At 41.1% G+C, this 25,145-nt stretch overlaps 6 protein-coding genes across 7 annotated transcripts; 4 read left to right on the forward strand and 2 right to left on the reverse strand.

The window, feature by feature from the left end:
- Positions 1–2,109: 2,109 nt before the first annotated feature.
- On the forward strand, positions 2,110–5,524 carry LOC108115461 (ATP-dependent DNA/RNA helicase DHX36). Its single transcript, XM_017226915.2, is given in 8 exon segments — positions 2,110–2,760; positions 2,763–3,214; positions 3,216–4,153; positions 4,216–4,608; positions 4,661–4,774; positions 4,831–5,103; positions 5,158–5,286; positions 5,349–5,524. Coding segments are annotated over 8 exon segments (2,817 nt in total). The 5' UTR covers positions 2,110–2,321; the 3' UTR covers positions 5,428–5,524.
- Positions 5,425–7,671, reverse strand: LOC108115464 (guanine nucleotide-binding protein-like 1). Its single transcript, XM_017226918.2, has 4 exons — positions 7,473–7,671; positions 7,056–7,384; positions 5,767–6,958; positions 5,425–5,691 (listed from the first exon to the last, which is right to left on the reverse strand). The coding sequence occupies exons 1-4, from the start codon at positions 7,549–7,551 to the stop codon at positions 5,564–5,566; spliced, it is 1,728 nt and encodes a 575-aa protein (XP_017082407.2). The 5' UTR covers positions 7,552–7,671; the 3' UTR covers positions 5,425–5,563.
- A 103-nt stretch (positions 7,672–7,774) lies between these two features.
- LOC108115466 (alpha-methylacyl-CoA racemase) lies at positions 7,775–9,340 on the forward strand. Its single transcript, XM_017226920.2, has 2 exons — positions 7,775–8,135; positions 8,209–9,340. The coding sequence occupies exons 1-2, from the start codon at positions 8,028–8,030 to the stop codon at positions 9,220–9,222; spliced, it is 1,122 nt and encodes a 373-aa protein (XP_017082409.1). The 5' UTR covers positions 7,775–8,027; the 3' UTR covers positions 9,223–9,340.
- Positions 9,341–12,725: 3,385 nt separating this feature from the next.
- On the reverse strand, positions 12,726–17,432 carry LOC108115463 (importin subunit beta). Its single transcript, XM_017226917.2, is given in 8 exon segments — positions 12,726–13,247; positions 13,419–13,890; positions 13,955–14,881; positions 14,942–15,139; positions 15,141–15,971; positions 16,058–16,299; positions 16,911–17,041; positions 17,250–17,432. Coding segments are annotated over 6 exon segments (2,655 nt in total). The 5' UTR covers positions 16,969–17,041; positions 17,250–17,432; the 3' UTR covers positions 12,726–13,247; positions 13,419–13,491.
- Positions 17,433–17,916: 484 nt separating this feature from the next.
- LOC108115514 (transmembrane 9 superfamily member 2) lies at positions 17,917–21,976 on the forward strand. 2 transcript variants are annotated; one of them, XM_017227011.2, is made up of 6 exons: positions 17,917–17,996; positions 18,060–18,310; positions 19,368–19,562; positions 19,624–20,606; positions 20,678–20,837; positions 20,900–21,976. In XM_017227011.2, the coding sequence occupies exons 2-6, from the start codon at positions 18,173–18,175 to the stop codon at positions 21,401–21,403; spliced, it is 1,980 nt and encodes a 659-aa protein (XP_017082500.1). In that variant the 5' UTR covers positions 17,917–17,996; positions 18,060–18,172; the 3' UTR covers positions 21,404–21,976. The 2 variants fall into 2 exon arrangements, with proteins under 2 accessions (XP_017082500.1, XP_017082501.1); XM_017227012.2 differs by having other exon boundaries at positions 17,971–17,993.
- A 70-nt stretch (positions 21,977–22,046) lies between these two features.
- Positions 22,047–25,135, forward strand: LOC108115513 (carcinine transporter). Its single transcript, XM_017227010.2, is given in 8 exon segments — positions 22,047–22,232; positions 22,293–22,517; positions 22,762–22,944; positions 23,088–23,346; positions 23,407–23,998; positions 24,060–24,141; positions 24,143–24,459; positions 24,528–25,135. Coding segments are annotated over 8 exon segments (2,025 nt in total). The 5' UTR covers positions 22,047–22,139; the 3' UTR covers positions 24,802–25,135.
- Positions 25,136–25,145: the final 10 nt, after the last annotated feature.

Genomic DNA, 25,145 nt, shown 5'->3' on the forward strand with positions numbered 1-25,145 from the left:
TGAACAGACCGCGATTTCTGATGGTTTTCCAACGAATGCATTCAATCGATGGATTGGATTCTTGGGAGGTGGTCGATCATTATCAGCTCGGGCTTATTTACAATTATCTGGGTTGCCCATTATGTCGATTCAACATCAACGGAGTGTGGAATTTTCAATTAACACGTACATAATAAGGAGAATGGGGGCTCAACTACAGTGGATTTTATAAATAGGCTAATTTGACAACTTAAAAAAAATTTTTAATAAAAATTTACATTTTCAAAGATTAAGATAAATATAATTAACTTTTAAACATATGAGTTTTCAAAACTTTATTTTTATATTTAAACGTAACCACTGTGCTATCCAAACAATTCGAAGCGTGAAAACGGCTGATTAAAAACATAAACAAAAAAGCAACGCAAATTGGACAAAAATTCATTAATAACGCGCACTAAATTTACAAAATGATGCGATTATCGCGGCAAGCCAAAATAGGAAATAGCTCTGACAGCTAAATAAAGAACAAAACAAAAAGATGGAAAAGAGAGGGACGGGCTAAAATATATGATTGTTAAGTGATTCATTTGGCCAGGCTAAAATGCAGGCCGTTAGCATTTGAATTGGCTTCTATCGAAGGATGCGGTGGGAACATGCTTTAGCTTTTTGTGTTAGCTTTGGCCAACGCATCTAATGAATCACTAATGGAATCACAGCAGCTGGAGAGGTAAAAAACAGCTAAATAAAAAAGGCAAACGAGCAACAGGTTTTGTCGATGGTTCTTGCCCGCTGCACAGGGAGAAATTATGATGTACAAATTATGAGGAATAAAAATGTTTAATATTAATTAACTAGCATTGGTCTTATCTTATATGTAATATTTTTAATCTATTTTCTTATTTTTCCTATTATTACCTAAAATTCCCACATTTTAAGGATATTTTGCAAGTGTATCGAATGGGCGTGCCAACTGTCGGCAAATCATTCACAATGGTAGGCTAGAGAAATCAAATTTAATATTTATTGTGACTCCGCAAAAGGCCAATTGTGAATGGAGTGGTATGTGTGTGTGGGAAGAGGAGAAGTGAAAGAAGTAGGAGGCTGAGGTGGAGGCAGAGGAGAAGGAGGAGGAGATGTGAGTGGAGCGACAAGTTCAAGCAGGGCAACAATTTCTTTTCAGGTCGCTTAATACATAAGCATGTGTGGAGGAAATGCTTTCAACAAGATTTCTTTTGCCAAAGAATTTACAGCAATTGCCTCTTTCTCTATTTTGTTTACATGCACTGCATCTCTTTTCCTCCCTTCTGCACCAGTCTCTTTTACCCGCTCCATCTCTTCCTAACTTTATGTGCATTTGTGTGTGTGTGCTGCAACTGCTGCGAAAATGTAAACAAGTATAAAAACGTCTAATAACCGCTGGAATTCCAAGAAACGAAGCGAGAATTGGTAAAAATGCGCTCACCTTCGTTTTGATATCTGTGTCGCCTGCTCACTTTTGATTTTTTTTCGGTGGTTTACGTCATAAGACCAGAAAAATAATGGCTTGCCACTCTCACACAGGCACGCTCAAGGCACACACACACACTCACGCAAACTCGCGATCAAACGGCTTTTGTTGTGGTTGTTGTTTTTGGTTTCCTACTTTTTGTTTGTTTTATTGGGCGACGCTTGGCACAAAAATTTAAACCAGTACCACTTCTAAGCACAGTTTTTTCTTAGTGTATTATTTCTTACTTATTTAGTTGTTGCTTTTGCTTTTGACTTTTGGCCACTTGTTGCTCGTCTGCTGCAAATGACACATCAAACACAATCGGTTATCCGGCACTTTGTGCAACGTAATCACTTGGCTGTTCACGTTTTTTGGCCACTTGGCATGAAGATCGCTGTTTCTACGCGGCCGTTAATCGCAAAAAATTACAAATTTTAACACAAGCGATTCCATTCGCTCAGCGCGTTGAATTGATCGGAATTAGTGTGACCGTTGCTGGATCGTTCAGATATACCAGGCGGCTTAGAGAAAATTCTCTTGAAAATACCTTAAGCCAAGACTCAATCCCAATTTAAACGTTTAAATTTTAACAACATTTTAATATTAACTGAGTAATGTTTTACTGAGTGTCATTTAATATTGGTCGATACGAGAATAAAATTTCTAAGATATATATAAACCTACTAATATTAAAAATTACGTGATACCCTTACTAAAAGTAAAAATGTTCAAGTCTTAAGAGAGTTGGCATTCCTTACTCTACTCTCAGCTGATCTGCATGTTTTGCGGATTTTGTTGATTTTTCGTTAAGATTCTTTCATCTCCTGGATATGCGCCTAAATTGAATAGGATGCAACGTAATAGGGACTCCTCAGGCTCCCACGCTCGCAAGGGCAACCGTCCACCAGGTCTCAGAGGCAAGGATATCGGACTGTATTACCGGAATCTCGCCCGGCAGCGAAAGAAGGAACGCGGTGACGACGCCGACTCTAAAGAGGCTGAAATCCGTTTGGGTTGCAATGTCAGCGTTCCTGGTGGAGTCCTTGAGCGCGTAAAGGAGTTCATAGAGGAATACAACAGAACACCGGCTAAGGAAAACTCCGAGGTGGATGCCCAATTTAAGGGACAATTTCGACATCTTTTGAGTGTGAACTTCGAGGAGTTCGTGGCGGAGACGAAGAAAAAGAATGAAGGCGTCGACTACGCCAGTCCCAAGCTAGACGAAAAGCTGCAGCTGGAACTGGATCAACGCAAGCTAGATGAGAATGGCAAGAAACGTCTGGCAGCAAGGCAAAACTACCCACCATGAAATACGCCGAGGATATCGTACGGGCTGTTCGGGAAAACCAAGTAATCCTGATTGTGGGCAGCACTGGATGTGGCAAGACCACTCAAGTACCTCAAATTCTCCTCGACGACGCTATTTCCCGGGGCTGTGCCTCGTTATGCCGCATTGTTTGTACACAGCCACGAAGGATTTCGGCCATAACCATCGCCGAATGGGTTAGTTACGAGCGTTGCGAGAGTCTAGGCAACTCGGTGGGCTATCAGATTCGTCTTGAGAGTCGGAGACCCCGTGATAGAGCTTCTATTACATACTGCACCACAGGAGTTTTACTGCAGCAGCTACAATCGGATCCACTCATGCACAATCTAAGTGTCTTGATTTTGGATGAAATCCATGAACGGAGCGTTGAAACGGATCTATTAATGGGTCTTTTGAAGGTTATCCTACCCCATAGACCCAGAACTGAAAGTAATCCTTATGAGTGCGACTGTGAGAGAGCAGGATTTCTGTGATTATTTCAACAACTGTCCCATGTTCCGCATCGAAGGCGTGATGTTTCCCGTCCAAATGCTCTATCTGGAAGATGTTCTGGCTAAGACGAATTACGAGTTCCAGAAGTCCCGCGATCGTCGGCCCAAGCGGGATCGTCCTGAGCGCCGGATGATGCATGAGGCGATGATAGAACCTTATTTACGGCGCATCAGAAACTCGTACGACAGCCGTGTGCTGGAGAAGTTGCGCCTTCCGGAATCGGAGGGCTGTGAGGACATTGATTTTATAGCCGATCTGGTTTACTATATATGTGAAAATGAGCCGGAAGGTGCCATTTTAGTCTTCCTGCCGGGCTATGATAAAATCTCGCAGCTGTACAGTCTTCTGGACAAACCAAAATCTCCAAAAGGTCAAAGATGGCGGGAGCACATAGCTGTCTTTCCTTTACATTCCCTAATGCAATCAGCGGAACAGCAGGCTGTTTTCCGGCGTCCACCGGCGGGGAAACGCAAGGTGATTATCTCCACAATTATTGCCGAGACCTCAGTGACTATTGACGATGTGGTTTATGTCGTCAACTCTGGTCGCACGAAAGCCACCAACTATGACATCGAGACGAATATACAGACACTGGAGGAGGTGTGGGTGACCAAGGCAAATACGCAGCAGAGGAAAGGCAGAGCAGGTCGTGTCCGGCCAGGAATATGTTACAATCTATTCAGCCGTGCTAGGGAAGATATAATGGCGGATATTCCAACACCAGAGATACTTCGCTCCAAGCTGGAATCTATAATTTTAAGCTTGAAGCTGCTCCATATCGATGATCCGTATCGGTTCTTGCAAACCCTGATTAATGCCCCCAATCCCGAGGCCATCAAGATTGGTGTAGAACTACTGAAGCGGTGAGCTAATAGATTAATCATTAGTAACATAGTCTGTAGTTGTAATATAATTTCTTAAAAAGCATTGAAGCTCTGGACAAGATGGGCACCCTCACTCCGCTGGGCATGCATCTTGCCAAACTGCCCATCGATCCGCAGATGGGAAAGATGATACTGATGTCGGCTCTCTTTTGTTGCTTGGATCCCATTACCTCAGCGGCGGCTGCTTTGTCGTTTAAGTCGCCATTCTACTCGCCGTTGGGTCAAGAGAGTCGAGTGGACGAGATCAAGCGGAGAATGGCTCGAAATATGCGAAGTGATCACCTCCTAGTGCACAACACCATTAATGCTTACCGGGAAAATCGCCAGGCGCATACGGAACGCGACTTTTGCTACAAGAATTTCCTTAGCTCTATGACACTGCAGCAGCTGGAGAGGATGAAAAATCAGTTCAGCGAGCTGCTCTACAACTACAAGTAAGATTATTAAAAGATCAACTCAGATAACAGCTGATGTTTGGGTTTTTAGGTTTCTTACCTCCTCGAACTGCAAAGATACCATATCCAACAAGAATTCTGAGAAGATTCCTTTGCTGAGAGCCATTATAGGAGCGGGTCTTTATCCTAACATGGCACACTTGAGGTAGCTATCATCAAAATACTGCCATGACCCTTGAGCTTATAAATATTTTTCCAAAGAAAATCAAGACAGCTCAAAAATCGAGTGCGTGCTATTCACACGATGGCAACGGACGATGGACGCCGCGTAAACTTCCATCCTTCCTCAGTGAATAGCGGCGAAAGTGGCTTCGATTCGGCCTACTTTGTCTATTTCCAGCGGCAAAAGTCAACCGATCTTTTCCTCCTTGACTCCACAATGGTTTTCCCAATGGCTTTGATCATTTTTGGCGACGGCGTGGAAGCGGGAGTGACCCAAAATACGCATTATTTATGCGTGGCCAAAACTTATTAGTGAGTTTAACAAATATTTAGTGAAATTAAATTAAAGTAATTTTTTTTTAATAGCTTCAAATGCAATCAAGAAACTGCCGATGTAGTCCTGGAATTACGTAGCAATCTCGAGAAATTGCTGCTGAAAAAGGCTTTGTATCCGGCGCCCATCGAGGAAAACGGATATGAAAAACAGTTGATCAAGTTAGTTCAGTTTAAAAACAGTTTGCTTAACAATTATAATTATGTTTTTGTTTTCCCAACAGAGCCATCGAGTTGCTTCTATCGCTAGACGAAAGACTGGGCGAGGACTGTATTTCCTCCGATGAAATAGATGACATCTAATCTGCCTCAATATCCTGATGTTTTAGTTTATTGTTCAGCTCACTAAAGGAATTCTTTTAGCAAAACATTGTTAAAAAATAAATTATAAGTGCAAACTTAGTGATGCAATAACAAAATATATTGGTAAATGCCCCCTCTAGTCGTCCTCCAGTAAAGCAAAAACATTGCGAGACCTAGGAGTGTCCTCCTCGATGGCGCACTCGTCCTCATCGGCGTTTGTCTCGTCATTGGAGCTGTCCTCGTCTTCGTCCTCACTATCGGCAGCTGAAATAGAGATTTAAAAATATAATATATAATTTATTAAAATATATTTTATGAATTTATTTATGAAAAACTCACTATCCGAACAGACGGAGGATGTGTCGCCATTGGTTTCGCTTTCCGGCTCATCTAGTTCCACTTGCTGGTACTGCTTGACCTCTGCCAAATCGGGATGCTGGAGCCAATGATCACGTCGTTCCTCGAAGCCCGGCGGATAGAACTGCAGTACTAACAGCTGCTGACCAGCCAGACACATGCGAAGAATGTGATTGGCGGCTCGGTATCGATCAGGCCTAGCTGCTTTGGCTGTGAGGAATCCTCTCTTATATGCCCAGGCATCGGAAATAGCTACCGCAGACCACTCATCGTAGTCCTCGGGTAGATGGAGCCTCAAAAGCTGCGGTAGATTCATATGCTCGCCTAAAAACTTCAGTGAGCGATAGGGAACAGCCAGCTGGGAGATGGGGAAACTGCCCAGAAGTACTTGAAGACTTTTGGGAGTACTCGAGGGAAAGACTAGACCGGGACAGTCGCACAGACGAACAAGTGGCGTCAGGAAAATTGTCTGAAAATGCTTCGTATGTCCAGGAGTGCGACTCACGCTGACCACCTTGCGTCCCTTCAAAGCGTTGATCAGCGAGGATTTTCCGACATTGGGAAATCCAATGCAGCCAATGGTGAGGACTCCACTGTGATACTTAACATGCTCATGGGGCGTGGTGTCGATGCTGCTACTGATTTTTAGTTCACCCTCCACGGCCGTTGTTAGATCATCCAGTATGTCCAACTGATCACTACGCATATCCTCTCGTATCTTCTGCTCCCAAGCCGTTAGATTCACCTCTCCCTGCACATAACGCTGGCATTCTTTGTAAATGTTATATACTCCTTCCATGCTCCTGCGATGCGCTTGTGGACCACGTTGGCTTCCTTTGCGCGAACGTGGGAGAAAAGATGCAAAAAGCACTACTGGTAGCTGGGGGTAGCGTTCGTGGAAATACTGCCTCCAGGCCACTACCACATGCGGTTCTACCAGATCCACTTTGTTGAACACCACAATAGCATGCTTCTTCAGCGTGTTGATGATGTAGTCGTAGAGTGAGGGCGGAAACATCAGCGTTGCATAGCGCACATCCACTATAATCAGTAGGATGTCCGAAAACTCCAGGACACGCCATAGTTGCCGCCACGTTTCCAAGTTCAACTCAAACAGGGAGAGCTCCTTTGAGTCACCAGCACGCTGCTTCTTCTGCAGCTCGTCCACATATTCCTAAAAAAAGAGATTAAAATGTTTCTGATCGTTTATAGAATATCGTATTTGCGGATATCCAGTATCACCAGGAAAACTCTGCATAGAACTGACCTACCTTAAAGTACCGATTCTCGGTGCGATCAAGTTGTTCTTTGGAGTTTGTTAATGACCAAGGTGGCCGAACTGGAAAATCACAGCCAGCGAAGTAACTTTCGTCTACCTCCCGCTGCTTAGGGCTGAGTACTTCGAAGGGCTTAAAGCCCTCCTGTTTCATCTGCTCCAGTTCTTTTTTGCCTTCCTGGTAAAACTGCAGATTATAACGATTTACATTCTTATTCCGATTTCCGCCACGGCCAAACGGCTGCTCCATAAGTTTTCTCGTTGTTTCAGGCACATCGCTATCCTCATAGGATTCTTGAGTGCTTCTTAGATATTTGGGCGGACCTGCCGGCGTAACATTTGTTAGTCATAGATGCAGCAATTTTCCTTTCTTTCCGCCCCTTTTTCACAGGTGGCCACAATGTTTTCTCACCTTTTGTGTTCCGCTTCTGGAGCATCTGGTCCTTCTTCTTCTTGCCACTAAAGGCCACCTTCCGCCGTTGCTGTGGCATTGTTTTTGGGTCAAATCCTGATCTCACTTCCGGATAATTTTGTTTTATCTAGCCTTGGCCAAAAGTAAGTTGCAGTAATTGTAATTGAATGTTGTTGCGGCTTTTCCCTTTTGCGAATTAAATGTTTCGATCAAGTTGGCATTATCAATTACCAACTAAGGGTTGTCGAGCTTTAGAAAGCTCAATTATAAATCACGATAATCACGTCAATAAGTAAATAAAAAGCCAATATATTTCTAAAAACCAATGGCCCTCCAAACTTCTGTAAATATAATATTTTAAAAGCATACTAGCCTTTATTGATTCAATGTATTTATGGATAACTAAAAATTAACGATTTAGATACCATCGTTTTTAACCTTCTCTCGTGTCACGAATAAGATTTAAAAGCACCGACAAGTTGGCAGCACTATTGCAATGGCGTTCAAAGTGCAATTACTTTACTTATTGCTTTTCGGCTAAAAACTCCTTGAAAAATGCCACTAAAAGGCATAAAAGTATTGGAATTCGTGGGTTTAGCTCCTGGACCATTATGTGGCAAGATCCTTACCGATTTTGGAGCCACCGTGACCCGCATCGATAAGGTAAACAAACCGGGCGTTACCAGTTTCCGATCCTCAAAATATAATATTTAATATTGCTTTGTTAATCAACCAGGTTCTTGATAACCAATTAGATGTACTACAGCAAGGAAAACGGACTTTAAGCCTGGATCTGAGGAACCCGAAGGGTCAGCAACTAGTTTGCCGGTTGGCAAACAAATACGATGTGCTTATCGAACCCTTTCGACCGGGTGTTATGGAGAAACTAAACTTGGGCCCAAAGGATTTGTGTAAAGCCAATCCCCGCCTGATTTACGCCCGTCTCACGGGTTTTGGCCAGCAAGGAAGATTGGCACCACGGGCTGGTCATGATATCAACTACGCGGCAATATCGGGAGTACTTTCCATGTTGGGCAGGCGGCATGAGAAGATCACTGCACCTATTAATCTTCTTGCCGATTTCGCTGGGGGAAGTGTAATGTGCGCACTGGGAATTTGTCTTGCCCTCTTGGAGCGCCATAATTCTGGTAAAGGACAAGTGGTAGACGCATCAATGGTCGAGGGAGCTGCTTATGTAGCCAGTTGGCTGTTTATGTCTCGAAGTCTCTATATTTGGGGAAAGGAGCGGGGTAACAACCTTCTCGACGGAGGCTCATATTTCTATGATACCTACGAAACGAAAGATGGTCTCTACATGTCTGTGGGTGCCTTGGAACCGCAGTTCTTTGAGCTACTAAAACAGTGCTTGAAACTGCCCGAAGATCTCTCCCAATTTGGTGAAGAACATCAGGATAGGGGAAGGAAACTCCTTACCGAAGCTTTTCTTTCCAAAACCCAAGCGGAATGGTCACAGATCTTTGAGGATGTGGATGCTTGTGTTTATCCAGTGCTGGATTACCGGGATGTTCACAATCACGATCACAATAAGGAGAGGCAATCGTTTGAGATGATTCAGGATGCGCCTGTTCCACGTCCAGCTCCACTGCTAAGTAGAACTCCGGGAAGGTTGGCCAAAACAAGTGATGATAAGCAGCTAGAATTGATAGATGAATTGGATCTAAAACCACAGGAACTGAAGGACTTGTTAAATTCGGGAGTACTTACACTTCCAGAAAAGGCCAAATTGTAGGAATTTCCCAAAAAAAAATAATTAAAAAACCAGGATCATATTTTAAATAAAAGACTTTATTTTTTGTTGCTCTTGCATTCAAAATTCTTTTATTCTTGCTCTTGCACACAGACACATTTTACATTTGCTAAAATTTCGCGTACAAACTATCAGTCATACAATTTGTTTCGGAACAGTTAGGCCGCACTTTGATATTCAGAAGGGTTTAATTTTAATTTTTTTTTTTTTTGATAATTGATAATACAGCATACTACATAACGTAACATAATTGATTCTCTCCTTTCATATCGCAATTGTGGGTCATAAATGTTCTCTCGTGCATCCCTACTACTTACTGGCTAAATTAGGATTAGATTAACTAGCATACCGAGTAGCACATACATATATACTAGATATTTAATTCGGTTAAAGCACCGCGCGTCAGCGTTACCAATTGTCAGAGTATATATATTTAAGATAATCCATTATAATGCTCATATGATGTACGTTAGTTAGTGTAATGTAGATGTAAAATTTCACTAGTTGGCGTTTCGTTTGGTAGTATTTGTTCTAGTATATGTTGTGTGTTTGTGTAGAGTCCCGCGTAAAGTAATTTTGTGAGTCCTTAAGTAAGTTGTAGGTTGTGTTGTTCTTGTTGTTGTTTGTTGTATGTTGTATGTATATATAGTAAGTCTCAGTTCTCAGTATAAAATCAGTACCATATGTTACGTTTTCAATTTGTTTTAGTTTTAGTTTACACATTTGCAATTGTGTATAATTTGTTTGTAATCCTTTAAATGTTTACAAAAAAATATCATTTCTCTGCTGCGCGGGGTGCTTTTTTCTTACATAATAGGTACCATATATATTAAATCCATACAACACTCTCATACAGCACACTCCATACAGATGATCGAATCACAGGCAAAGTTACAGTTGCGTTTTTTTTAGTTTATTTATTTATAATTTTTGATCAGACGACGACCATTCGCACTCAAGAATCAAGGATTGAAAGGCAAGCTCATTGAAAACCCTTTAGTTCACACAGTGGAGTATCCAAAAAGTGGATCCACCATGTCCTTTTTATTGGAGCTTGCTTTTCAACCTTTTACCATTATATATTTAGATTGATAGCCTTAATCTAATGACATGAAATTGTTTATTAATATCTAAAAATGTAACAAACTCAATAGTCCCCTCAATTTTAATGATTTTATTTGTGTTTTTGGAATGGTTTTACATACAAATTTACTCAGTCACAGCTTCATGCACTCCTACTATTTATAAAAGTGGGAAATGTAAGTATGTTTAAAAGGTAGAAATTTGTGCTAAATGATTTGAGTGACTTGTTTTAGTTTGTTGGTGATTTCATCTAGATATACTCCTTCTCCCTCCTCAACTGTCACTTTCATAAACAACCATTGACAATCATCACATAATATATCATCATTATCATCATTCAATGCACAGGTGTCATCATACACAATCCACACACCTGTGGAGAAAGGTTAAGAAATGTGATTATTAGCAACTATAGATTCTTCTAAATAAACAAAGTAAAGTGAATTTTAAAGCTTCTAAGCTTGACTTACATTTCGCATAACACAGCCATAAACCTTAAAGTTCCTTTAGGCGTTGCTCCGCTTTCGATCTTCCAAGGATTCAGTCATTCCATCTTCATCATGCACATCCGATCATTCATCACTAATATTATTATCTAATTAATTTTGGCAATTTGATGTTTTTCTTTTGAGTGCTATACGATAAGAAAGTTGCCATTTCAAAATTATAATTTTTGATATGTTAAAATCTGATAAAACGATTTTCCATTTATGTTCACAATTTTCTCTTTCTCTTGGACGGCTGTGCGATATTTTTTTTATTGCAAAACGAGACATTTTTTTCCAATGAAAGATTTTTATTTTTGAAATGACAACTTTTCTTGCTGAGCTAAAGAATTCATCGAAAAAAGTTAAAGCTTAGTTTAATGAATTCTTTTATAACAATTTTTGAAATTCATGTTTGGTATTAATATTAAATGTGCGCTTATTATCTAAAGTAGTTCACAATTGTTCACTTCATTCCGGTTCTTTCACTTGCTAGTTAGTGTGTTTAAATATTGTGAAAAGATTTTAAACGGTTAGTTTTGATTTCATTTAAATCCTCTATTTTTTACTTTTCATCGTTCACAGTCGCGTCTTTTTCGCAAGGTAGTTTCTGGTTATGTTTTTGTATGGTTTGTATAATGATAAAGTAACTAAATGAAGTACGAGTATATGTCGTTGTTTTGTCCTATTAAGCTGTCATGTAAGTAAGTGTCTTTATGCGCGTTTTATACTTCTATGTAAATTATGATTTTCCAGGGGTGCTAGAGAAATGTGCAGCTATTTCAAATCTTTTATTAAATTATTCAAAAGTATTTCCAACTGAATGTTTCCAAAATAGTTATAGTTTTTGAAACATAAGTTTTGAAGAGATTTCAAAAAAGAACCAGAGATTTTCTCTATCACCCCTGTTATTCCAATTAATTATTTTCTTCTTTTTTTTGTATACCCTGGTCCGTTGCGTATTTAGTTTTAGTATCTTGCGTTTATCTAATATATATATTAATCATACATGTGTATTGTGTGCTGCAGGTAGTTGTTTGGTTGTTGTTCTTGCTGTTTTATTTTTGTTTTTCGTTGCTAATCTCCCCATTTTCATTTAAATACAAAATAAAATAAAGTGAGAGGCAAAATTAAGCGTCATTGGTTGGAATTAATGAGAAGAAGAGCACACCTAAAAGTATACACAAAAAGTAAAATAATTTCATAATTTCGTGCTTTGTTTCGGGCTTTTAAGCGTGGCTGTTTTTTTTTTAAAATATTTGTATATTTATTCTGGATTTTGTTTCGCTGTTTATTGCTTAAGAGCTGGCCACGCCCCCGCCTTTGTACGTCCCTAAGTCATTTCGTGTTTCGTTTTTTTGTTTAGTTGCTAGGTTGGTTTTTCAGTCATCTTTGAGTGATTTACATTTAGTTTCATTTCGTTTCGTTTGCTTGAAAATTTTCAATTCAAATCCGTTTAAAATCTTTTTGATTTGTTTTGTTTTTTGTTTGTTTTTCTTAGAACTAAAATCATTCGTTTCGTTTTACTAAGAACAATTCTTACACTTAATTGATAATATCACACAACACGCCGATATACACACGCGCGCCAAAGAAAAAGGAATACTTGATCCATTTTCATACATTTTCGTGGGGGGTTTTCGCAATCACAAGAAATACCATTTAAAGAGTTTCTCTCAAGCATTCATCACAGCATAACTATATTGGCATTGAAGTTAAAATGTCGGACAACAGGCAGGCATACTTATTCATAATATTAATACATACTCGTTCACATTCCATCACATTCAGTTCACACTCATTCATACATATTTTTTATATATTTTTTTTTTTTGTTGTTGGGCTATAGCTAGGGCAATAGGATAGATACATATTAAATCTTACAACTTAAAGTGCAGATCTTATAGCCGCTATAAGTTAATGTTTCCAAAGGTGTGCATTTAATGTGTTTTATATACTTTAAGCAAATATTTTCTACCGATTTTTACAAATAAATTTAGATTTCACATAGGATTTTTTTTATAACAGCTTCGTTAGCTTTTTGGTAATGCTTAAAATCGGGCTACTTAATCGCCGTTTTACGGAACAAAACCCAAAAGAAGGCTGCCCTTAAAGCCAATGTTTTCTTTTTTTTAAATAAATGTCATAGTTCTATGCCGCGATAATTATCAATATTGTATGTTTTAGTCGATGGTCAGCCTGCTTTTGGGTTTGCATTACCGAGCGAGAGGACAATCGATAAAGGGTTAAAAAAAACTCACATGAATATTAACAGGGCTTATAAAAAATATTAAATCGAAACAGAGGTTCGGTTTTAAGCTTAGATCTAGTTGGGGTTTTTAAACATTTTATCTTAGCATTTACTAGTTGCACAGCAACAATAGATCGGACAAACAAACTTAGCAGGTAGAATCTTTTAATCAGAGAATTCGGACTGGACTGCAAAAATAGAGAAATGTATAAAAAAGAAAAATTAAGTTTGAAGTAAACATTATTAAGAATAAGTTGATTTTGGTTGAACAATTTTAGGTATAGTTTCACAAAAACGTTTTCCAAAACTCAGCCAATCATTTGCTGAGAAAGTATACGTTAATAACTCCATTTACTCACCAGTTTGGCTGCATAACATACAATCTTTAGGGTCTAGTGGGAAGCAGGGAAACATTAACCTCTAGCAGGCAATCTATTGCGCGATGACCTGGCTGTTGATCTTCTTGATCTCCTTGACGGCCCAGGTGCACAGCATCTTGGTGCGCTGGCCCTTGGAGCGCTTGCCCTCGGCAAGGAAGTGGGTAATAATCGCATCGTCTAACAAAGGGTACAGACGCGGACCGAAGGAGGTGCAAAGATCACCAATAAAGCCGGCGGCACTGGCCATCATTGAGTCGGACACATTGCCTTCCTGGGCAATGCGCTTGATAAAGGATATTATGTGCATAAGGTGTGGCTCCATGTGAAAAACGTCGGGATGAGCCATCTGGTCAGTGCCCTTAAGGCCCTGGATTATGCCAGTGTAGGCTTCAAGCACGCTCTCACGTAGCTCGTTGATGTATTCGTTCATATCAAAGTTGTTGGCGTCGTTCTGAGGAATAAATGAAATGTCAAGATCTCGATTTGATTAAAAAGGTATAGTTAAAAACACGCACTTGCAGATTAGACGCAACACGCAACATTTCTAGGACAACGCTCAGGTATTTCAAAAAGTGGCTACCAATGCTCAAGGCAATGTCACCGAAGGCCGACAGGATTTGTGGCTTGACGCTGCGATGAAGGGTCGGTTCGGCCAAGTCGTTCATCAACACGGACATTATCTCATCAGAGTAGGGCACCATTTGGTCCTTAAGGGCGCGGAAAATGTCACCAGTAAGGCCGACAGAAGCGCAACAGACCTGGTACTCTTCGTGATTTTTTAAGCCCATGACAAGGAAGTCTTTGAAAGCTGGCATGTATTTGGCAAACTGTGCTCCCAAAAGTTCCACCAATGTGGAAACGGCCAGGAAGGCATCCTCCTGGACGCCACCCGACTTTCCGGCACTCGAGTTAAACATGGTTAGCAGAGCGGTCATGATGGCATCAGAAATTTGAGGAGCATCCGTCTCCTGAACCTTCCGCAAAACACTTTGCAGTGTGGCACACAGTAGGGATTGCAGGTCGTTAAACTGATGCCGATCGCTGTGGTTATTAATCTGCGTTTCCATCTGCATCACCTGGTTCAAGCGCTCAAGAATCACCAGCGTGGTGTGCTGCACCAGCAGATAGCAATCCAGCGGCGAATTCTTAATCATATCCATGAGTGCTTCATAGGCAGCTCCTCGCAAATTGGCCTGAGCTCCATCAGATCGATCGGTAGTCTCAAGCAGTTGGGTGATGATGTACTCAAAGTACGGAGACAGAGCGTAGGTCTCCGGGGTCTCACCCTCTGTGGTGACCGCTGCCTCGTAAGCGGCATCCGAAAGGCCGATAAAGGCCCAGCACACATTGGCCGCCACGCGGGGCTCCGATTTTAAGCTCTTCACGAAGCACTCTAGCAGAGTCTGGAGATATGTCTTGTTGATCGCCGCCTCGGGAATGATCTGTTGAATAATAAAGAAAAGCCATGAGGTATAGATTAGCTGGCAATCCCTTCTACTTACATCGCAGATGCGCCCGAAAGTCCAGGCGGTGGTGTCACGCACAATAACGCTCGAATCGTACATAAGTCGGATGAGCGTGGGCATGGCCTGCTCCACAAGAGGCTTCAGAGTGTTTGTTTCCAATCCATTCAGCACTGAACCGAAGGTCATCACTGCAGCGTCACGGAAACGCCAATTGGGTGACTCGATATTTTCCTTTGATGAAGGGCAGCACATGAGGCACGATCTCGTCCTCGCAACAGGTGGCCAGCACCATAAGACACACGGAGGAAGCCTTCGCCGGGCTCCAGGTGTCCTCGTCATCACACTCATCTTGCTTGGTTAGCTTTTCGACGAGCACGGGCGTCAAGAACTGCAAAGCACCGCGAGCATAATGCTTGGATACCCGCTGCGGAGCCCTGCCCTGATCAGTGGCCTCTTGACTCTCGATGGCCAAATCGATCTCCTCGTCACAAACGTTCGACCAGAATTCTATTCCCTGCAGAGCCACTGCATCGTTTTCCGCCTTCATGGCTGCCAAAGTGATCGGAAAGAGAGCCTGCGCCATGTAGGGCTCCATGAACTGATAGTATAGAGTCATAACCTTCACCAAACACTGAAGGGCTGCTACGCAAATTTGCGAATCCTGGCACTGAGTGGCTTCGCACACTACCTCCATGATGAAGTTACGCTCCATGTCCTTTTCGAAGTTCGATTTAGTAAACTCCAACGAGTTGTGGAGGGCCGTGGTGGCCGCCAAACGGACATGATTGCTTGGTTCTACCTTTCTCATGCCGTGTATGATAGCAGTGAGCACATCGTTAGACTGGTTTTCTAGCACTCCGAAACGAATGTCTTGGCAAATATAGCCAATCGCCTCTAGCGCCGACTCACGATGCATCTCACTGGATCCTTCACTGACCACCTTGTTCACCAGTGTCTGGATGAGCATGGGCCAGCGGTTAATCGGCAACTCGATCACGGCCACATAGGCCACACACTGGGCGGCGCAGGAGGGTCTTGTGTTCTCGGTACCCAAAGCAGCAAGAATCTGAAAGAATTTAGTGGTTATTAAGATTCCAGATCTACCAAGTCAAATGTGTTTTAGGAGTTGAAAATATGTCTATGTTAACTTACGTTATTCTTGATAAGCTCACGGGTCTCGCTGGGAAACTGGTGCCAGCGATCCTGGTACTGTTGGCTGATCTTCTCGTCCTTGCTGGTCAGGTGGTTTTTCAGCTGAAGACCGGCTGCCATTCGAGCCACCGCACTGTTTGTCGTGTTAACCAGGATCTCTGACAACGCCTTGAGAAATTCGGGTAGATTACTGTTCGCAGCCTGCTCCAGGAAGTTCTTCGCCGACAGCAGTTCATTTTTGTCTGAAAATAGAATAAAGTTAGTCAAAGAAACCAGTTTTAATTATAATAAAACATTGCAGCCAGATATTAGAAGTAGAATAATCTAGAAATCGGTTCCCAAAATTGAAAGTTAAACTAAAGTTTATATACTCAGAATAATGTGTGTATATAGAAATAGTTTAGAGTTGGATATAATTTAAACAGGGGTATATTTTATTGTGTTGAAATGCCTTATCTTCAATCTCGGCATAAAGTTTTGAGGCTTTTTTTTATCGGCAACCAGAAGAACTGGTCGCCAAACATACGATGGTGACTCCGAAACGACGCCTCATCGATCCCTAGCGTTTGTGAGGTTATGTGGTGGAAGCGGTTGATAAGTCCTTAATTGTAGGAGCGCATTTATTGCGAATACATGTAGACACGCTGCTGTGGGTGAATATACAAACACACGTACATACTTATGTATGTATATAAATGCACATGTGTGCGAAGGCCCCTAGCAACCAAACATATGCGAGTGCTTATTGCAACCCTGCGCAACATATAACGCGCGTCCCTCCCGCCAATCAAAGAAATGAAAATCTTTAACCCATTGGCTTAATATTATATATATATATAAAGGTACAACTCACCTGGCGATACCGTCTTCTCCAAAATGGCAATCAATTGCATGGTGATATCGGAAGTCATTTTTGCGCTCTTTTTTTTCCTTTCTATCTGTGGATTTTACTTCACTTTCCGTTTCTTTCTGCAGGTAGTGCGTCTGTGTGAGTGATGGAATTTTTGCGTAATTACTAGACAGTACTAGTCTATGACTGTTAAGAGTTAAGAAAAAAGAATTTGAGTTGTTGAAATTACTTTAATCTTCTTATGACAGGTTGCAACACCATGAACGTCACAATAATTGATTTTTTGGCGTACACACACACACACACATACTTGCTTACAATGGAACTTTAAATTCTACTCACGTTTTGATGTTGTTTTTGTTTCCTATGGATTGGTAAAAAAAGCGCGGGATTATGAACGGTGAGTTTCTTAGTTATAATTATTATCAGCTTATTGAAAGCTCACACAATTGATTTTTCTGCTTTTTGGGGAGGGCAGTATATTTCTTGTGGCTGCAATTTAAAATAGAGCTGAAACGAAAATCGATGTTTATTCGATAATACCGATGTTTCTAGGCATTTTGAAAGATCGACTCTAACGTTCGCCAGCAACTATCGATTATTTTCACTGCACATTTCCTACCTTTTATTATGGACAGTTAATAAACATTTTTAAGAAATTAACCCAATTTAGTATCAAAACGTTACATTCCTTATAAACAGTGATATCAAGAAATAAACGGAATACTACCAATTTATAAACCAAAATGTAGACGCTTTCCTATAAACCAAACGTTAAGTTTGAATTCATGTAAAACATATAAAAATATATATTTAAAAAGTTTGTTTTGTATTATATTTGAATTCATAAATATATTTATAAAAGGCACCTCTGGTACTCACTTATCAATATTTAAAAAAAAATACTGTTGCTTTGGTTTTTAATAAAATTGTAAAAGTCAAATTAAAACGAAAAGTTTTTAAGGATTTTGGCGGTGCTTATCCCTGGTTTGATATTGCCAGGCTTCAAGAATAATTGGCAGCACAGTCAGCTGGATTAGGTGGCAACGCTATTACAGTGCTGACGTTCGGCAAAAAAGAGGAAACGTAGTAAAAACACTCGAAAAACTCCATATATTCCGAAAAATAATCAGCCAGTACGGTTTGTTCTAGGCCCGTCGATCCCGGGAGTGTAAGAGTGTGTCGCTGACAACGGCCACGCTGTAGATACCAACTAAATAAAAAAGAAAGAAGGCCTGCCGTCCGTTGGCCGCCGCAAAATTAAGATGATCCTGCTTTCCGGACTTCTGCCGCTCCTGGGCGTCGTCCTTCTGCACCTGGGGACCCCGTCACAGGCCTTCTATCTGCCCGGATTGGCGCCGGTTAATTTCTGCAAGAAAACCGATATCTCCTCCACATGCAAGGTTTGTACATATGTATGTGCGTACATGTGTATGTATGTACTCGTACATAGTGGGTGTGTTTGTCTTACGCCCGCAACAATTACCAATGCCAGTGGAAATAGTGGTGTATAATGGTGATATATTCGTCTAATGGCGGTCAGGAACGGAAGCGCTGATAAGGCTAGTTACTAGCTATACGACGGGTCCATATCTCCACTTCTGCTGTCGTTGGCTATCCCAAACACGCTTCCAAAAGCAGAAAATGGTACTTCTAATGTTGGTTCAGCTGTCACATGAATGCAGGTTGAATTCTTGGGCTTTTGATCTGTACTTGGTCACTGACGTAGTATCTGGAAAGAGTTTATTATAATATTTGAAGCTTGAACTAAGAACTAAGTTGGTGGTCTATGCAGAAAAACTATTACTATTACTATTTAGATTTTTACTTAAAGAACCTTTTTCAAATTGAAATCAAAACAGGAGAAAGTTGTTTCTTAAGATATAAATTATGGGATTACATTCCTATGAATCACAACTGATAATGATAATGTTGATCACCACTACAATTAGCCATTAGTAGATAATAGTGTTCTGTAATTTAAAATAGTTATACTTTCTTCCATTACAAGCCTAGGTAAATGTATTTAGTTTTCTTTAATTTAATACATTTTTTATGTGTTGAATAACCCTTTTATTACAAAATAGACAGACAGAGTTGCAATATAACTTTTTAATTAAACTTTAATTATTTTAGGTAGATAAGGCCTAAAAGACTTATCGTCTTATGAGCCCTTTAATTAACAGTTATATTTACCGATAAAAATAAATTGAGGTGTTTCACTTTCAGTCATTTTCAACTATCAACAAGTTTCCAGATTAGATGGATTGTATGGAACCCTAACGCTCTTTTTTTTTTGAAAGTTGTTCTCCAATCCGGAATGTTGTAATGTTTTAACTTATCAAGGATAATTCATATTTCTTATAGCCATTTAAAATAGTATCCACTTAAAAATTTATAATTTTAAAAGATAATACAAATTTCCGATTGTTGTACATTATTGTTGCTTTTCTTTAATAGTCGGAAATCTTATTGTACGTGAACCGATTAAACACCGAAGAATCGGTAATACCCTATGAATACCATCACTTCGACTTTTGCTTAGGGGAGGAGTCCAACTCTCCAGTGGAGAATCTGGGACAGGTGGTGTTCGGCGAGCGAATCCGCCCAGGCCCCTATAAAATTCAATTCCTAGAGAATCAGCAATGTGCGAAGGTAAGTTTGAAAACTATTTTTATTTAAGGGGCTCACCTTAAATAATTATCTTGTATTATAGGCCTGTGCCAAAACATACAAAGGTGATGATCCAGTTGATAACCGCAAGATGATGGTTCTTAAAAAGGGCATCAGTTTGAATTATCAACACCACTGGATTGTGGACAACATGCCGGTGACCTGGTGCTATCCACTGGAGAATGGCAAACAATACTGCGGAATTGGATTCCCAATGGGGTGTCTTGTTCGCAGTGATGGCGATGGCTGTCCAATCAACCCCGCATACAACCAGCCGATGCATTATTATCCCTTCAATCATGTGGATCTGGAGATAACGTATCATAGCGGTCAATCGGAGGATTGGGGAATCCAATTCGGCAACAGTGGACGCATTATCTCTGTTAAAGTGTCACCTAAATCGATCAAGCACCCTGATCCAGTTAATATCAACTGCTTGAGCACCGAACCGCTGGCAATTAGTGAGAACTCGTTGAAGGCTGGAGAGCAACTTACCATAGTGTATACGTATAGTGTGAAATTTGTGAAAAACGATTCGATCAAATGGTCGTCCCGTTGGGATTACATCTTGGAATCCATGCCACACACAAATATCCAATGGTTTTCCATTCTGAACTCCCTGGTAATTGTTCTCTTTTTGAGTGGCATGGTGGCCATGATTATGCTGCGTACTCTGCACAAAGATATTGCCCGCTATAATCAGATGGATAGCGGCGAGGATGCACAGGAAGAGTTCGGCTGGAAGCTTGTCCATGGAGATGTTTTTAGACCGCCGCGCAAAGGTATGCTGCTGTCAGTGTTCCTTGGTTCCGGTGCACAGGTTCTGGTGATGGCCATGATCACCTTAGCCTTTGCGTGCTTGGGTTTCCTGTCCCCAGCAAATCGCGGTGCCTTGATGACCTGTTCCATGGTCCTCTTTGTTTCGTTGGGAACTCCAGCTGGTTACGTGTCTGCGCGTATTTACAAGAGTTTCGGAGGTCTGAAATGGAAGAGTAATGTCATCCTAACCTCGATCGTTTGCCCTGGGTGAGTTTTCTATAACATTAATGTTACATTTTAAGTTCCTATTTAAATTTTCCTGTTTTTATACATTTTAGTGTGGTCTTCTCACTCTTCTTCGTAATGAACCTCGTGCTTTGGGGAGAAAGTAGCTCTGGAGCTGTGCCATTTAGCACGCTGATTGCCTTACTTGCTCTTTGGTTTGGCGTCTCAGTGCCACTGACATTTGTTGGAGCTTACTTTGGGTTCCGCAAACGCGTAAGTACATAAATAACTTCCAAATGTAAGCCCAAAACTTTACATGATTTGTATATTTTTAGGCTCTGGAGCATCCAGTTCGTACCAACCAGATTCCTCGCCAGATACCCGACCAATCGATCTACACTCAGCCTATTCCTGGCATTGTCATGGGTGGCGTTCTGCCCTTTGGCTGCATCTTTATTCAGCTGTTCTTTATCCTGAGCTCGCTGTGGTCCAGCCAGATATACTATATGTTCGGCTTTCTGTTCCTGGTCTTTGTCATCCTGGTTATCACGTGCTCGGAGACAACCATTTTGCTGTGCTACTTCCACTTGTGTGCAGAGGACTATCACTGGTGGTGGCGCTCCTTCTTAACGTCCGGATTCACTGCTGTCTATCTCTTCATTTACTGCTGCCATTACTTTGTGACAAAGCTCTCGATCAAGGACAGTGCCTCGACGTTCCTGTATTTCGGCTACACGGCTATAATGGTATTCCTGTTTTTCTTGATGACCGGCACAATCGGATTCTTCGCGTGCTTCTGGTTCATACGCAAGATCTACAGTGTGGTTAAGGTGGATTAAACATCAAAAATCAAGAAGAAGGGAGCTCGTGCGAATGTATTTTTGTATGTGTAGCCACAAATTTACACTTAAGCCTAATGTGTGTGTGATTTCTGCGCTGTGCGCCCAGCACAGACAGTTTTCTGTTTATTATAATTACGATTACATATATTTGTATCAGGCAAGAACCGTGGAGAAACGAAGCGCGCAATAATCTTTAAGCAGTAAACAGCAGACGAGTTGGAGTTGAAAAAGTGACTTGAAGCAGCATCTTTTGTATAGTTCACCGTTCTGTTAATCTTTAGACGTAAAGTTTAGCAATGTCCATTTCCCAGCTCTAGCAACGATTCCAAAAAAAAAAAAAAGAAAGAAAACGAGGAAATCTGAAAGCCCAATAAAAAGTACTGAGCCGCAAAACGAAGTACTTTAAAACCCTTTCTCTATTTGTAATATCAAAGCCTAACTGTAATTAGTGGCTCGTCTTAGCCGTAATTCGAGCAGGATTGAATTCACGTGTAATATTTAAATACTTTAGTTTAAACTATTTAAATCTAACTTGCGACTAAAGAATAAACAAAACTATAAATTATGAAATGCGCCCCCATGTGGTAAACTTTTTACTTTGACCCGAACTAGCTCTTTTTTTCAACCCTAGACATCTGACAGTTGTTAGATCTTTCTATGGCTTCCGCGAGCTGGCTAAACCAGGCAGTGCGAATAAACATTTCTAGCTCAAAGATTGTCTAGCGGCGTATCCATGTCAGATATTGTGGATAGCGATGGGGACGAATATGATGAACTTTCGGAGCTGCGACAACGACAGAAGCCTGAATCCCAGCCATCGGTGGATGTATGTAGCCGAGAGATGTCTTTATTGGTTTTTTTGTAACTTTCATTGTTTGTATTCCAGGAGGCCTTCGATCTGGACGACCTTCTGCCTACAATCGGAGAGTTTGGCAAGTACCAGAAGCTATTGGTCTTCGGCATTTGCCTGCCCGCCTGCATTCCATGCGGTTTTTGTGCTTTTAATCAGTTGTTTATGGCTGATACTCCGGATGACTATTGGTGTCGTATTCCGGAGCTACTCGACTTGCCGCTGGAGCAGAGAAAGACGCTGGCCATACCCAAGGAAGTGGTGAGTAATTGCAGCCATACGAGTGCTTGTGGCTAAGGTAATCAAGTCAGCTCATTGATTGTGCGTTGACGGAGGTTAAGGGTCGATACGAGGGTTGTTCGATGAGTAACAAAAATGAAGAAATGGGTTGAAAGAGGAAAGTAAACAAATGTTGGTTTGAGAGAGTGTTTTTCATAAGTTTTTAAACTAACTAACTAATTGTCTCACTAACTAATCTACATCACTTATTTTTAATTTTTTGAAGGATAACGATGAACTGGTCTTCAGCAAATGTTATACTTACGGAGTCAATTGGACGCAACTGCTTGAATCAGGGGAAGAGGATGACTTGATGATCATGGAACCAAACACCAGTTGGCCCTTGGTCAAGTGCAGTCAGGGATGGGAATACAACACGAGCACCGTTTGGTCCTCTATTGTGATTGATGTGCGAAAGTTACGGACTATTAAGCCATTATCAAAACCACATAATCCTTCATCTAGGAGAAGCTTGATTCATTTCCCAAGCATGACCTTCAGAAAGAAGTTTAAAATGACCTAACTGAGAAACAATTAAATCTCCATTTTTAGTTTGATTTAGTGTGTGATCAGGATATATATCCCACGATTGGATTGGCTGCCCTAAACACCGGTGGTCCCGTGGGTGTTTATCTTTTTGGATTACTTAACGATCGTGCTGGGCGAAAGCTTTCATATTTTATTTGCTTGGCCACTTTGTTAGCTGGCAGTTTGATGACTTCGTTGAGCAAGGATTTCTGGACTTGGGCTGGCAGCAGAGTCATAGTGGGATTAACCATTCCAGCTGTCTATCAGATACCCTTCATAATATGTGAGAAGTACTTGTAGGGAATATTACCATTTAATGTTATTAACCTTTTTGACTTTGCAGCTTTGGAACTGGTGGGCGAAAACTATAGATCCTTTGTGACAGTTATGACTTGCACCTTCTACACTTCGGGCATCATGCTGCTGTCCCTAGTAACTTATCTGGAAAGGGATTGGGTGCGTCTCTCCTATATAACCTCACTGCCTTTCTACGCCTATTTCCTGTACATGTTTGTGATGCCGGAATCACCGCGATGGCTCTTGATGCGGGGACGCCTGGAGGAGGCTCTCAAGATTTTAGAGCGCATGGCTAGAGTTAACGGCAAACAGTTTCCAGAAGCTGTGCATCTTAAGCTTGAAGCTCAAATACGGCGGGATAAGCTCAAAAAGCAGAAGAAAAAGGTCGTCAATGTAGGGCTAAGGGATCTCTGTCGCACCCCTAATATGCGCTTGAAGACCATACTGATCACGTTGAGTTGGTTTGCCAATGAGACGGTTTATCTGGGTCTGAGTTACTATGGACCTTCGCTGGGCACCAATCAGTATGTGAGCTTCTTTTTGTCAGCTGTTGTAGAGCTGCCAAGTTACTTGTGTTGCTGGTACTTCATGGACACCTGGGGCAGAAGATGGCCGTTGAGCTTATCCATGATCTTGGGGTAATTATGTGTTCATCTATTCTCTTAATCAAATTGTAAACTAATATTAAATCTTTTCCAGTGGCGTGGCTTGTGTGATTACTGTAATGCTGCCGGATGATGCTGTAGATGAGACCCTGGTGTTATATCTAATATCCAAGGCCCTTGCTTTCTGCCTCCTTCCTGATCATTTATCCCTTTGCCGGAGAATTGTATCCCACTCAAGTTCGAGGCATTGGCATTGGTGCTTCCAGTTATATTGGAGGATTGGGTCTCATCGTCATACCATTTGTTACCTACTTGGGAAAGGACAATCTTAAGCTACCATTAGTTATCATGGGCTTTGTTTCAATGCTGGGCGGCATGACAGGATTGCGGTTACCGGAGACACTGCATCATCGCCTGCCCCAGACCATCGAGGAGGGCGAGGAGTTTGGCAAGAACTGGCAGTTAAAAGATTGCTGTAGCTGCGCTCAAAAGCCGTAAGTCTTAATTAAAGATTCTTTTTCAGATTATTCTAATTTTAAAAAATTTTCTTTATCTTTTTCAGGGATGTTTTATCCCAGCCGCCGTCTTACGAAAACCTGGATGTCCTGGCTGGGTCCTCCAATAATGCTTCTGAGGTGGAGCTGGAGCTGAGAGACAGCCGAAGGGTTCGGGAGCCGACTCCGCGAATTGACGAGCGCACACCATTGGATATAACGGCCAGTGGGAGTGCTAGACCAATTCATCGGCCTTCGATGAAGCGGTTGGTGCGTCAAATGAGCATCATGGACACCCAGAGGACTCATGATGGCACCATGCAATTAACACATTGGATCTAGGTGTATAAAAGAGATTTATATATAGATTAAAACAAAATCTTGATCCAACATAAAACTATAATAATCATAGAATATACAACCATTTTGCAGCACAATGTTAGCAATTGCCATTGAATGTGTATAAAATAAATGTGTTTATAACATATTAATTGCAGCTGTATCATTCCATATTATATCCATGTTCCTCAACAGCATACTCTATATATTTCATATATAGCAATTTCCCTGTTCGCATATCGAATTCGTTTCCCTTTTCATTAATTGTAGGGCATTACCATTACGCCTAAGTTGTTTTCACATCAACAATAAACAATGCGAATTACAAAAAGGTGTATAAAAACCGA

Source organism: Drosophila eugracilis, unplaced genomic scaffold (genome assembly GCF_018153835.1).
Source record: "Drosophila eugracilis isolate 14026-0451.02 unplaced genomic scaffold, ASM1815383v1 contig_1197, whole genome shotgun sequence".
Lineage (NCBI taxonomy): Eukaryota > Metazoa > Arthropoda > Insecta > Diptera > Drosophilidae > Drosophila > Drosophila eugracilis.

Excerpts from the sequence above, each read along its gene's own strand:
- LOC108115464 (XM_017226918.2), bottom strand. The coding sequence starts at position 7,551 with ATGCCACAGCAACGGCGGAAGGTGGCCTTTAGTGGCAAGAAGAAGAAG. Across the intron at positions 7,385-7,472 it reads CCAGAAGCGGAACACAAAAG|GTCCGCCCAAATATCTAAGA; the intron begins GTGAGAAAACAT and ends TTACGCCGGCAG. Across the intron at positions 6,959-7,055 it reads CCGAGAATCGGTACTTTAAG|GAATATGTGGACGAGCTGCA; the intron begins GTAGGTCAGTTC and ends CTCTTTTTTTAG.
- LOC108115466 (XM_017226920.2), top strand. The coding sequence starts at position 8,028 with ATGCCACTAAAAGGCATAAAAGTATTGGAATTCGTGGGTTTAGCTCCT. Across the intron at positions 8,136-8,208 it reads CCGTGACCCGCATCGATAAG|GTTCTTGATAACCAATTAGA; the intron begins GTAAACAAACCG and ends TTAATCAACCAG.
- LOC108115514 (XM_017227011.2), top strand. The coding sequence starts at position 18,173 with ATGATCCTGCTTTCCGGACTTCTGCCGCTCCTGGGCGTCGTCCTTCTG. Across the intron at positions 20,607-20,677 it reads ACCTCGATCGTTTGCCCTGG|TGTGGTCTTCTCACTCTTCT; the intron begins GTGAGTTTTCTA and ends TATACATTTTAG. Across the intron at positions 20,838-20,899 it reads ACTTTGGGTTCCGCAAACGC|GCTCTGGAGCATCCAGTTCG; the intron begins GTAAGTACATAA and ends GTATATTTTTAG.